Raw genomic sequence first — 14,762 nt, 5'->3', positions numbered from 1 at the left:
ATGTGGTTTTCAATTTCCACAGGTTCATTCAAGATTTGGTTGTTCAATTCGATAGACTGAATGATACTGTTCTTTTTATTTTTTGTTCTGTCTCCAAGCTGAAAGACTGAAATGTTTTCACCGCATATGAACTTATCGTTGATACGCTCATAGGCTTTAGAAAATTTGCTTTGAAGTAAAAGCATTTCAGCTTTTACTTTGTTGATTTCCACAATTCCATTGGGGTTGCCATACAACACATCGTATGCATTCCTAAGCTTTCTGTACAGAAGTTCATTTTTCGCATGAAATTGTCTGAAACGTTCGTTAGTTTTCCACCGAAAGAAACTGCAAATCTTCGGCTTGGCAAAATCACACCACCAATCAGTCCAGCTTGCAAAATGTCTTTTCTGGCGTAACCAAAGATTCCATTTGAGGCCAAATTCTTCTAAATTCTCATCTGTAAGGACATGTGCACGCATGGACCAGTACCCTTTTCCTACTGGTTTTCCAAGGTTTGGTAAGCAACAACGGATTTTTAGCGATTTGTGATCTGAGAAAGAGTTTACTAGGTACTCAGCCGATATCTCAGAAACCTGATAAGATGGAATGATGCTGTCTTCGGCAAAATTCCTCAACAAGCTCCGAACTATCTGATAGTGAAGTCTTTGGATTGGGATTTATCCGCTAGGTGGCGCATTGTGTCTGAAAAATTCATACACGTTTATCTCGATACCCTAATAAGGTACAAGCATGCCGTTTTCAGCAAAGTTGTTCAGCAGGCTAAGAACTATCTGGCAATGGCGTCTTTGGTTCGAGAATCGTCCGCTAGGTAGCGCCAGGGTCAAAAATCTTCAAACTTCTATATCTCAGAATCCTGATAAGATAGAATGATGCCGTCTTCAACAAAGTTCTTCAGCAAGCTAAAAACTCTCAAAAATCGGAAAACGTCCAGCAAACTTTTTCGAAAGTGAAAAGGAAGTAATACACGGTATTCAATAAGTTCGGATACACAATAAAATTGAATTTATTTCCCATCTGTAATTCAGATTTGCAAAGTGAATGTATTAATTGAAAGCTCACATAATACTGATCAAATACAGTATATGTTTTGAAATAAACTGTCCTTTATTCTTTTGGAATAATTGCAAATGTGCCTCAAGTTCCTTTCGACCGACACGCACGTCTTTCTTTGGCATTTCGTCTAGTTTTTATTGAGTAATGGTGATAAGTTAAATCAAATTAGGTTGTTGTCCTCAGCATTAGTGGTAGCAACTATGACCATACGAAATAATCTCAAAGATTCAGATTGGGTGAAGTACGGAGTCATTTTATCTTGATCTCTAAAATTGCTAAAATTGTCACTGTACCTGTTTTAATGATTTTTATTTTGTAAAAAAGCAATGCTGCGTTATATCTCAGTTTAATCCATAATTATCTTTTCCAAAACATGATTATATGCCTATTGGGACAAATTTTAACCAAAATTGGCTTTATGCAATGTATTTATGCCTTTTATATAGATTTAAGCACATTAACTAAACTTGCAAATTTATCGCCATATCATCACTGAAAAAGCAGTGTAAAATTGTTGTCTATTAATTTAGTTATTTTAATTTAGTATAGTGAGATGTAAACTCCAAAGTCAACGTTTTAGACTTCTGTAGCATGAGCAACTTTTCGAAAATTATACTAGCGTGCCGGAGCTATCAAATATTAGATACATCTAAGGCTTATCAAAAAAAGTAGAAAAAGGCGTTATTCAATACCGTATACTGCATTTGATCAGTGTTATATGACCTTTCATTAAATACATTTTCTTTGAAAATCTGAATTACAGATGTGAAATAAACTCAAGTTATGTGGTGTATCCGAACTTATTGAACACCGTGTACGTATCTGGTGTCCTTGGTTCTGATATTATTCGATAAGTTCCGTCTAGTATTAAGAAAATATTAGTATGAACACCCTAATTACCAAAAAGTATTCCATTTTCAGCATAGTTGTTCAGCAAGCTAAGAGCCATTTGGCAGGATAGTAGACTGTCGAGTACGGTGGTACAAGAGGCAGTACTTTAACACCGTCTTTGACACCCTGCAGACAAATTTTGTCGCCCTAGAATATTGCTTCTTTTACTCCGTTTTTTCTCCGGGAATTTCTACAGGAACTCTTCCGGAAATTTTTCTGGGAATTCCACCGGGAATTTATCCAAGAATTCCACTGGGAATTCCTCAAGAACTTCCTTCAGGAATTTTTTCAGGAAATCTGCCGGGAATCCTTCAGAAGTTCCTCCGGGAAATCTTCCAGGAATTCCACCGAGGATTTCTTTGGAAATTTCCCCAGGATTTCCTCCAGGACAGGATGTGACAGGATAATAATTTCCTCAGGAATTCCTTCGGCAATTTTTGCGGAAATTCTTCTGGGAACTTTCCCGGAATTTCCTCCGGACTTTTTTCCAAGATTTTCTTCGGAAATTTCACTGGGATTTTTCCCAGGAATTTGTCCGTGATTGCCTCCGGGAATTCCTCCGGAAATTTCTTCAGGAATTCTTCCGGGATGTTCTATAGGAATTCCTCCAAGAATTCCGGGAATTTTTCCAGGAGTTTCTCCAGGAACATATCCGGGAAATTTCTAAGGAAAGCTGTCGGTTTTTTTTTTCAAGAAATACCTCTGATAATTTCTCCAGGAATCTCTTCAGGAAGTCTTCTGTGATTTTTTTTTCTCACGAAACCCTCGAGAATTTCTCCCGGAATGGGGCACGTTCGGTGTAGTACTAGATTTGTAGTAATGAGCTGAATTTTAGTATGGTGATAAGGTTAGTTCTCTGTTTCTGCAATTAAATGGTACAAAACGCGTGGGTATTATGATTTCTTGCCTAATTTGATGCTGTTTGAGCAAAACTTTGGAAAACTATGTTGTTTATGTTGCAAGAAATGGAGAAAAAACCAACACTGTTGCCCAAAGTTTTGCTCAAACAGCATCAAATTAGGCAAGGAATCATAATACCCACGCTTTTTGCACCATTTCACTGCAGAATAGGAGAATTGTCCTTCTCACCATACTAAAATTCATCTCATTACTATAAATCTAGGACTTCGCCGATCTGTCCTATTCCTCTAGGACTTCCTTTACGAACACCTCCGGGAATTTCTCCAGGAATTCCTCCGAGAATGTCTCCAGGAATTTCTCCAGGAAATCCTCCAGGAGTTGTTTTGGGAATTTCTTCTGGAAATCTTAAAAAAAATCCTCCAGGAATTCTTTCAGGAATTCCTCCGGGAACTCCTCCGGGAATTTTTAGAGGAAATCTTCAGGATTTTTTCAGGAAATCCTCAGGAAATGTCTCTAGGAATTCCTCCGGTGATTTCTCCAGCAACTCCTCTGGTAAATTCTTCAGAAAATCCTCCTTCCTGGGGATTCCCCGAAGAAAATTCCTGGAAGAATCACCGGAGGAATCCCCTGAGGGAATTCCAGAAGGAATCCCTGGGAGAATTCCTGGAGAAATGCCGGAAAGAATTCCTGCAGATAATCCCGGAAAAAGTCCTGGAGAAATTACTGAAGGAATCACCGGAGGAACTGCTGGTGGGAGTCTTAGAAGAATTCCCGGAGAGAATCGTAAAGAAATTCCTAGTGGAATTCCAGGAAAAAATTAGAAGGATTTCCTGAAGGAATTTCCAGAGACATTTCCGGCGGAATTCCTGGAGAAAACAAAGAAGGAATACTTAGAGAAATTCCCAGAGGAATTCCTGGAGAAATTCCCAGAGGGTTTTCTGAAAAAAAGTCACGGAAGACTGCCTGGAGAAATCCCCAATGGACTTTTTTGAAAAAAAAAACGGAAATTTTCCTGAAGAAATTTCCGGAGGAATTTCTGGAGGATTTCCCGGACAATTTCTTGAAAAAAATTCCGAAGCAATTCCTGGTGGATTTCTTGAAGAAATTCCTGAGGGAATTCCCGGAGGCATTCCCGGAGATATTCCTGGAGGAACTCCTAAAAAAAAATTCTCGGAGAAATTCAGCCTGGAGAAATTTTTGAAAGAATTCCTGGAGAAATTCCCAGAAAAATTCCTGGGGAAATTACCGAAGGAATTCCTGAAAGAATCTCCGCAGGAGTTCCTGATGTGGGTCCTAGAGGAAATCCTGGAAAAAATTCCGAAGGAATTCCCGAAGACATTCCTAGAGGAATTTCTAGGAAAATTCCCGGAGAAATTCCTGAAAAAACTCCCGCAAGAGTTCCTGTAGAAATTCCCGGAGACATTCCCGAAAGTTGAAACGGAGCAATATTGTGGGGTGACAAAATTTGTCTGCAGGGTGTCAAAGACGGTGTAGCGAATAACCTAGCCTATAAATCACGAATCAAAGTCCCTTTTCAGACAGTTTTTAGCTTGCTGAAGAACTTTGTTGAAGACGGCAACATTCTATCTTATCAGGATTCTGAGATATAGAAGTTTGAAGATTTTTGACCCTGGCGCCACCTAGCGGACGATTCTCGAACCAAAGACGCTATTGCCAGATAGTTCTTAGCCTGCTGAACAACTTTGCTTGTACCTTATTAGGGTATCGAGATAAACGTGTATGAATTTTTCAGACACAATGCGCCACCTAGCGGATAAATCCCAAACCAAAGACTTCACTATCAGATAGTTCGGAGCTTGTTGAAGAATTTTGCCGAAGACAGCATCATTCTATCTTATCAGGTTTCTGAGATATGAGGGTTTAAACATTTTTGCCACTGGCGCCGCCTAGCGGCCGAATCGCGAACCAAAGTCGCCGTTGCCAGTTAGTTCTTAACCTGCTGAACAAATTCGCCGAAGACACTATACTTCTATCTCATCGGGATTTTGAGATATATGTTGCGCAAAGTATGTGGCCAATTTTGGTACCCCAAGACAATCCGGAATAACTCCGGAACCATGTGGAGCAGGCACCCATGTCCCCGGTATAATAAACTAGAAGAGTTTTTCGGGAAGTTGTGGAAATTTCATCAAAATCCATTGAAAAACAAAAAAGTTATGACAATTTTTGTGCTTTTCCGAAGGTGCAAAATGTACGTTGGCTGGATGAAGGCTAACCACGGTTACAGCTTCCTGCATCTGGCGCAGGAGGATCACCAGCTGAACTGTGGCATCAAGACCGTAGACGAGATGATCGTAACGTGGAAGCAGAAGGAGTTGCATGGGACGCACCCGCATCAACTGGTGCTCGAGCACACGAATAAGGCGGCGTCGAACACGTGGCCAAAAATCTTTGGAAAACTCATCACACATTCTATAATAACACAAAGAGAGGATCGATGAAGAGAAATTGATAATGTCAGTTACACGGGAAAAAATCTGCTGCTTGAAACCTGCTAAATGAGTCATAATTTCGCGTAAAGTGTGTGTTTTCATGTTATAAATATACACCACAAAAAAAGATCATAATTTCATGACTCATGTTGCCGTAACATCACCTTGGCGTTACGTTTTTCATATTTATTGACAAAAATTTGTAAGTTAAGTCATGATATCATGCCCATGAATACCAGAACTATTAACTAGATTCATTGCCCGTGTAGCTGCCGGCTTAGAATAGCACTACGGACCCCCTGTTCCGGGGGTAAAAGTCCACCAAACAGGGAACCCCAATCCAAGGTGTCAGGCGACCCGTGCTGATGGATGAATGATTGAGGGGGTTTCAAAGATGCTCGATTGTTAACGGAGCCCGTAACGTGGGTAGATCACCTTTTCGTGTTGAGTTACGGAGTAAAATCTACCGAAATCTAGTGTCGTCCTACTTTTCCAATTTTGGAATATGCGTTCTGGCAATTCAAGGAATCATAGTATTTAGTCCTTGTCACTGGTATCGTGGTGGCTTACGGTCTCTGAATAAAACTTAGTTAACCAACTTTACTTTGCAGATAGTTAAAAACCTCGCCGTTCGAGGCTAAACTTGATGCAAAGGACATCAAATCGGGTTAGGGATCCATGTATGTACTAACTCTTCAAAGACAGGTAAGTGCTGGTATGCAAGGAACATACTAGAATCCTTATTACGGAACATATGTTCCATTATTGGAATGGTATTGCTGCTAATGTTAAAACCCGGGTTCTAAACTTCTTACTGGGGAGAATTTAGCAGTAAAACAAGGGTGATGCTAGGTTTCCGATGCATGGCCAATATCAGTACTCTTGTTTTGTTTTCTAAGAATACAAAACAAAAACTGTATCAAAATCGATACTTTATTGCCCCTCAATGGCAATTGAGTAATGCGACATGCACTACACTAAGGATACGGGTAATGTCACAATAGATCTAAAAACTGGTCGCAGTGACAAACCCGAACAGGTAAATAAAAAAATACTAGATTCATAAAACCAGAAGCGGTATTCATAGAACTAGTAGTTGTCATTTATGGTTCCAGTTTTATTAGCGAAATTTGGTAAGTCGGTTCATATTATCATGAAGTACGTACTCAAACTATGAACTAAATTTATGAAAGCTTGAGCATTACTCATGGTGCAAGTATTTGTCATTTATGGTACTGGATCGATTTGCAAAAAATGGTAGTACTGGTCATGTTATCATAAAGCATGTTCTAAATTTATTACCTAATGTTATAAAAACATAAGCAGTATGCATGATACTAGTATTTGTAATTTATATACCGTATTTTTTCTTCTGCTGATGAAGCTGGCCAAAATGTTGCGCCGGAATTGTGCGTGAGCTTGATTGTTCTGCTGCTGATGAAGCTGGCCGGAGTTTTGTGCCGGAATATGGAGTTTCTTCACTTTCAACTTCTGGAATGTAGTTCAATAATTATATAGTTTACTACTATTGAGGTAAGAACAATTCACTACACTTTTTCGAAAACCAAAAAAAATCTCACCGGAAAACACTGCCGCTCACAAAAGGCGCCTTGACAGAAGTGACAAAAAAGGCGTAGGTGATTCTGCGCTAGGGTTTGCGTAACGCTTACAGTGCCCAAATTCGTTTGTTTTGATTCATGATTTTATGACTCTGCGTTATGTTCATTCGACTCAGCGTCTGGTGAGATGACTCAGCGTCATAGTTTAATGACTCAGAGCCATGCTACCATGACTCAGCTTTATGGTATTCAATTTATGAAAACGAGCTTCATTTTTTCATAACGCTTTTGAGGGCCACGGCTTTTGTTGATGGAATCAGTTATTATTATTCATGATAATCGTTGTTAACGTCACGATATCATGACTTTTAGTTACATTATCATGAAGCGACAAGTTTTGTGATTTCATAACATTTTAGTCATGGATCCGGCAACGAATTTTTTCCCGTGTATTCCCTAATGAAAAATCAGTTAATATCCCATTCATAGGGTAAAAGGTTCATCAGAGTTAATTCTTCCAAAACTCCTGTCGCTTCTACCATTAAGATCAACAGTGTTTATAAATATGGAGGCAGCGATTGTTCCACGGTCTCGCTTCACTCAATCAAGGTAGTACCGTGGCGGTCGCTGGTACCGTACATTGTTAAAGGCGGTATGTTTTGGGCGTAATTTGACCATCAGCAGGCAGTCAGAGACGATGTCAGCACCACGATTGGTCCAGACGTCGATATAAGATCGTAGAAGCCCCGTCCATCAATCAGAACGTGGTCGATTTGATTTGCGATTTCGTCTTCTGTGATGAACTCTGTGTGTAATGATATGGGAGACTGTGTTGAACACAGCTGCTACGAATGTCCATGTTCTTGGAGGTGGCGAAATTGATGAATCGTAGGCTGTTTTCGTTTCTCAGCTGGTGAGTGCTGAATTTTCCAATCTGTGGTTTTGTATTCCTTCTCCTGCTGATCTACCTGAGCGTTGATGTCGTGGCTTGGACAGTGGTCGTACTCGCATTCGAGCTGTGCGTAGAATGCGTTCTTGTCATCATCATCAGTGCTTCCTAATTAAGTTCTGTGCAATTTGATTATGCTGAAGTTAAAGAATCGGTCTGTGTTCCTCAAGCTGCACATTCTTTTGTCGATCGACTACCAACAGATCACGTGCTTCTGCATATCGCCCATCACGATCTGTGAAACTGTAACTGTTATCAGTGTTTTGGTCAGCATCCATGATGCGAACGTTTACTTCGTACCATTATAAAAGAGCAACACGGTAACTCACGCGAGCTAAAAACAGTTTTTATCGTTCTAGCGCTATGATGCCGAATACGCGATCCTTCAGTTCATTGGCGAGTATCCGGATACTTCCGCTGAAATGGGAATAGACGTTGTTGTGAGCCGCTCCTTCTGGAGAACACACGCTCTAGCATACAGAATCCACCTCCCTACATCCTTATCAGTCTACAACAAAAACTCCCACTGGGGTGGGCTACCCTATTTTCCATAATATTGCTCGCCATTTCCGGTAGGAATCACGGAGATGTAGGGATAGGAGTTGCTCCGAAGAGGCTAGTGTTTACAATTGAATGTGAATTATGCATTATCCAGCCTTTACCGTGGGTACTAAATATGAAAAAACGAATCAGATGAATTGACAAGGATCACAGCGATCAAAAAGGATTTCAGATTGTCAGCTTGGTACATCAATTTACGGATCTACGGATTCATTCTCCAAATTACCCTCAATAATACTTTCAAATTGCAACCCGCCTATTACAATCGGTTTAATCGGATCGGATTTTGACATTTAGGCACGACCATGTAGGTACGTCTTGATTGACCGTCAATAAACGATTTGCATCGATTAGCCATTGTCCGCCCCGAATCCCCATCAAAATCGACCAATCGTCCAATTTGGCGACGGACGATGACGACGACGGTGAAAGGACCACGAACGAGTAGCATAGCAGCCGATTAATTTGGGTGAAACCCACTTGAGTCGCTCGGAACGGTCGACACTGAGCTGAGAGTATCTGCCCACTTCATAACGAACGAAAAGCGCGACAACCAAAGTGGACACGACGACGTGGGACACCCCTGAAACGTGATACTTAAATATAGCGCAAAGTTATGTGACCGGACTTGATCTCTATCGAATGGGGCGGGCGAGCGCGAACGCGAACGCGAACGCGCGGGCAGGGTGGTTGGGTGGTCTGGCTGCAAGCCGAGTACTTCTACTATTTCAGAGACGACGTGTTGTACTACATGCTCTCGCTATTATTGCCAGTGCTGCTCACGTACTCTTTAGGGGGGCGTACGAGGACACGGGGGAACCGCACAACCCAGCGACGGCCGACATCGCTTTGGCAGGAGGCGCATGAAACTCGTTGAACCTTTTAATGGTAATCGATTAGATGTTGCCATTGATTTCAAGATTAGATTCAACTAATTGCGCCCGCTCGGTCAAGTCAATTTCCCTCGGCAGCAGCTCATTTTAGGCCAACCATATCGGTGCGATTCCAGTGTAACGATGTGGAGCACTTCTCGATTCGAATGGGTTAATTAAGGTGAAAAACCTTGGTCTTCCGTACCTTCGATCTCTGTGTTATTTAAATGCTCATTGAAGTGCTGCTTCCACTTTTCATTCACTTCACCTTTTTTCTTCTAAAATGGGGGAGATAGTTCGACTATCTTCGTAATGCTTTTTGTTCTGCCATGTTCCATGCTGCAGTATGGTCGTCTGGGTTGCACTCCTAGTTAAATCGTTCCTCAAAAGGGTTACTCGTGGTTCAGTGATTTGCAACGGTAATATCTCGTTGTTTCCGTCGCGTTAAATCATACCGAGGCAACCGACATCGTACCGTACATTGTTGATGACAGTCAATTTTTAGCTAAATTTTGAATTAGGGAATTCTAGTGGAGTAAAATAGAATGCCAAAATAAGAAATGGAGTAACGGACTATTATTCCCCTCCATTCAGGAATGGCACGTCACCACAGCAGCAGCCTTCTTAAATGCGTAACATCTCAGCTCTCTCATTCACTGGATCCGACATAAAAAGATATCAGTTTGATTCAATCTATGTACCAGGGAACCCTTTTATAGAATTTATGTGGCAACTTCTCTTGTTCCATCTCAAACACTGCACTGTATATTGCCACCTTTGCCTTGATCCGACATCATCATCGTTGTAGTCGTCGCCATCGTCAGATCGCCTCACAGAAAGCAACACTCATAATTTAATGTGAAAAACACAATTCATGTCATATCTCCGTCCGTCCGTTCGTCCGCCCGGTCGTTCGTTCGCCTGGAAACCTCCGCATCTGAAGAGTTCATAAAACATACAATCGAGAGTTTTTATCGCCGCTCGTTAGTTATTCAAAATTCAGCTGCAGGAAACTTTGCTCGGCCCAATCAAGCGAGTCCTCCTGGCGGCGTTGTTGTTGCTTCGTATGAAATACACTTACTGCGAACTTTCTTATGCGGGTAGAAAATAACTTCTGTCAGAGAGCCACCGGTGCTCCGGAAACCGTTTTCCTTTTTTGGGGAATAAATTTTACATCCTTCCTTTGTTGGTGCAAACGTTTGACAAGCTGGTCCGAAAGATGGCCAATTGTGTCGAGGGTTTCTCTGTGGTGGGCACTCAGACCTGAAACAACAATCGATAAAACGATGACAAAGCTTTGGATTATTCAACAGATGATATAGTCGTGCAACATTACAATATGTATATGAAGAATAAATCAAAAAAAAAATGTCACTAAATTCAATCTCTTGAGTCATCGCACTCACGCTTCGATTGCTTTCCATTTCAATGCCAAACAATGCACTCGCCGCAAATAATGCACTTCCAGCGAGGAATCTACAAAAAGTAGCTACGCATGTTCTCAATGTTTAATTTTCTCGTCGAAAAACGTACACCGGGTAAAGACATCACAAAAATTAATCGCTCTTTTAACTTTCTGTACCACGCTACGTATTCACGATAAAGAATCTATCGAAGTTAGTCGCGTATTAACTCACTGTTTACTTTCTTCCCTAAATACATAATGTACTCCTGGAACAAAATTCAGAGAAATTAGGCACACACACACACACACACACACACACACTCCCACTTTCGACTTCCAATGCCGAACGATGCACTCCCGCCAAAGAATCACCGAAAACTATTAGTCGCAAAAACGCTCAAGGGGGTCTCAGAGGCATCTCAGGAGATTTCAGGGGGTTTCGGGGGCTCCCAGGCTGTCTCACGGCGAGTTCCAGGGGATCTAAGGGACACTTCGAGGGGTTTCATAGGCGTTCCAGGGGATCACGGGACATTTTCGGGGGTTCCAGAAGGGTTTAGAGGCATTTTTGGGTGTCCTAGAGGCGTTTCTGGATATTCCAGAGAATCGCAGAAGGTTCCAGGGGGTTTCAAGTGCGTTTCAGAAGGTCTCAGAGGGTTCCAGGGGGGGTTCCTGGGGGCCTTAGCGGCATTTCAGGATGATCAAGGGCTTCATGAGGTTCTAGGGGCGTTTTAAGGTGTCCCAGAGAGTAACTACTGTCCAGAGATACCTCTGAATCGCCTTTAAAATCTCTTAAAACTCCTATGAAACTCCGTAATACTGTTGGAATGCCCCTGAAATCCCCGAAATTCCTTTGAAATAGCCCTGACCGTCCTTTAATGGCACCTGAAACCTTCTGAAACGCCTGGATACGCTCCTGAAACCTCCATTATCTCATTGAAAGGCTCCTGTGACTTCGCCCTCCCGATCGCCTTATTACCTCAGAAAACGTCCCTGAAACCTACGTAATATCGGGGAACCGTCGGTGATTTCAGCCCATTACTACATTGAAACGCTAATGAAACCTGTCAGGATGGATCCTGAAATCTTCTGAAGCCTTTTTAAATCCCCTTTTTTGGGCTTCCTGGGAACTTCTTGGAAACGCCCTTGGCCCATCTTAAATGCTCAGTTGCAAGACCCGTTCTCGCGAACTATGTTTCGCCATTAAAGCCCTGACGTTATTCATGTTTTTCATGCCCCATGTGCATTTAAATTTATGTACCCCCAGCCCGTGGCAAAAAAAGGTTCCAGTTTATTATAAGCCGCTACTCGTGATGAGCATTTCATGAATTCCAAGATTTGCAAGATGATAGTCGTGGCTGTGAAAGTAATCCGTGGCGTAGACACTACTTCTACGTACTTGTATGGGCGAAATGGTTCACGAATTCAAGCAAGAAAAATCCCACAAACCCAACAAAGGTTCGGCAGATGAGGTCCTTGACAAGAGTGAGGTGAGAAATCTCATCGAAGAAGCCACTCAAAAGGTCAAAAATATGGAAGCGATCACGGACGAGTAAGAGCTTGTTACAGCACTGCGGTAACAGTGCGAGGTTCAGGTGGATATCGCAGCCGTTCGGCTACAGATATGCCTGATAGGGTCGCTGATGGCCTTGGTTCAGTTACATGTGGCGGGCGCTACTTACCTTACCGGTCAGGCTAAGGCCTGAGTGTCCTCTGCTGTACGTCCCAGGTAGAGGAAAGGATCTCAGTAATAGCACATTTAGATATGGAGATGGGCTGCAGAGCGTCCAACATAGCTCTGGTCCTCACAAGTTCCTACCTCATGCTTCCACGGGTCAATCGATGGCAAAGACCACCAACTAAGAGTTGTGTGCTTAGCTGGTAGTGCAGCCTGGGCACTGTTGTGTTTCTGACTTCAGCTAGATTGAGGAGGTACGATCCGAGCGTCTGTTCACCAAGGAGGTGCGGCTCAAACAGCGTCTGTTCTGGCATCCAGCGGCTGAGTAAGAAACGCTGCACCACGCCCATCTTGATCCAAGGTGGTAGCCCCATCAGCGTGGTCGTCCCAGTGTTGGTTGGGACGTCAAACAGAACTGGCACGATGGCCCTCCGGCGAGACAGGAGTGTTGGCGTAGGCCCAATAAGCCACCCGTAAAAATCCCCATTGCGAATAACATAGGAGAAAAAACAACTCGATACAATCGGCAAAGACCCACGCGACGAAATAAGGACTACGATTGGAAACTTGGAACATGGAATTGCAAGTCACTCGGTTTCGCAGAATGTGACAGGATAATCTACGACGAACTACATCCCCGCAACTTCGACATCGTGGCGTTGTAAGAGCTTTGTTGGACTGGACAGCGAGTGTGGAAAAGCGGGCATCGAGCGGCTACCTTCTACCAAAGCTGTGGCTCCACCAATGAACTGGGAACAGGATTTATAGTGTTGGGCAAGATGCGACAACGTGTGATCGGGTGGCAGCCGATCAACGCAAGGATATGCGTGCATGTTGAGAGTTAAGGGCCGTTTCTTCAACTACAGCATCATCAACGTCCACTGCCCACACGAAGGGAGACCCGATGACGAGAAAGAAGCGTTCTACGCGCAGTTAGAGCAAACATACGATGGTTGTTTGCCGCGTGACGTGAAAATCATTGTCGGCGACATGAACGCGCAGGTACAGACCGGTAACCGGGCGAAACAGTCTGCACGCCGTATCGAATGATAACGGCCAGCGATGCGTAAACTTTGCAGCCTCCCGTGGTATGGTAGTCCGAAGCACCTTCTTCCCCCGCAAAGATATCCACAAAGCCACCTGGAGATCACCCGACCATCAAACAGAAAACCAAATCGACCACGTTCTAATCGACGGTAAATTCTTCTCGGATATAACCAATGTCCGCACATACCGCAGTGCGAATATAGATTCGGATCACTACTTAGTCGCTGTATGCATGCGCTCAAAACAGTCGAACGCCGTGGCTTAACATCGAGCAGCTGCGTAACGTAGAAATGGCTCAAGACTACGCGCAGCAGTTAGCAGTGGCCCTACCAACGGAAGAGCAGCTCGGCGCAGCTACACTTGAAGATGGCTGGAGGGACATCCGACCCGCCATAGGTAGTACATCGGCTACAGCACTTGGCTTCGCGACGACCCCGAATCACATAAACGACTGGTACGACGGCGAATGTGAACAGTTGAAAAACGAGAAGAATGCAGCATGGGCGAGAATGCTGCAACACCGTACGAGAGCGAATGAGGCACGTTACAGACGGGCGCGGAATAGGCAGAATTCAGTCTTCCAGAGGAAGAAGCGCCAGCAGGAAGAACGAGATCGCGAAGCGATGGAAGAGCTGTACCGCACTAAGGATACACGGAAGTTCTACGAGAAGCTGAACTGCTCCCGCAGAGGCTTTGTGATACAAGCCGACATTTGCCGAGACAATCACGGGAATCTTCTCACGAGCGAACGTGAGGTGGTCGAGAGGTGGCGGCAGCATTACAATGAGCACCTCAATGGCGACGTTGCAAGCAGCGAAGGTGGCGTGGTATCAGCTACGTGCGCAGGCCGAAAGATTTCCAACCCCCAACCTCCACGGGATTGAGGAGGAGGTTGGCCGGTTGAAAAACAACAAAGCCACTGGAGCAGATCAACAACCAAGCGAGTTACTAAAACACGGTGGAGAAGCACTGGTGAGGCACTACACTGGTTCATTACCAAGATTTGGGAGGAGGAAGTATTACCGGAGGAGTGGATGGAAGGTATCGTGTGTCCCATCTACAAAAAGGGCGACAAGTTGGATTGCGGGAACTACCGCGCGATCACACTACTGAGCGCTGCCTACAAGGTACTCACTCAAATTTTATGCCGCCGTCTATCACCGATTGCAAGAGAGTTCGTGGGACAATATTGGACTGGATTCATGGGTGAACGCACTACAACGGACCAGATGTTCGCAATCCGCCAGGTGTTGCAGAAATGCCGCGAATACAACGTGCCCACACATCACTTGTTCAGTGATTTCAAATCGACGTTTGATACAATCGATTGAGAACAGCTATGGCAGATTATGCACGAATACGGACTCCCGGATAAACTGATACGATTGATCAAGGCGACGATGGATCGAGTGATGTGCGTAGTTCGAGTATCA

General features: G+C 43.5%; 1 protein-coding gene across 1 annotated transcript in view; it reads left to right on the top strand.

The window, feature by feature from the left end:
• The window catches only part of LOC134287396 (uncharacterized), a 340,969-nt gene extending 326,467 nt beyond the window's left edge, over nucleotides 1-14,502 (top strand). The window contains exon 2 of the mRNA XM_062849180.1: nucleotides 13,285-14,502. Within this exon, the coding sequence (XP_062705164.1) occupies nucleotides 13,620-14,213 (594 nt within the window). The 5' untranslated portion in view covers nucleotides 13,285-13,619 and the 3' untranslated portion in view covers nucleotides 14,214-14,502. The remainder of the gene's footprint in view (nucleotides 1-13,284) is intronic.
• The last annotated feature ends 260 nt before the right edge of the window (nucleotides 14,503-14,762 follow it).

The sequence above is a fragment of the Aedes albopictus genome, chromosome 1 (assembly GCF_035046485.1).
Source record: "Aedes albopictus strain Foshan chromosome 1, AalbF5, whole genome shotgun sequence".
Classification (NCBI taxonomy): domain Eukaryota; kingdom Metazoa; phylum Arthropoda; class Insecta; order Diptera; family Culicidae; genus Aedes; species Aedes albopictus.
The sequence above is the reverse complement of the archived record's forward strand: the minus strand, read 5'-3'. Positions and strand labels throughout refer to the sequence as shown.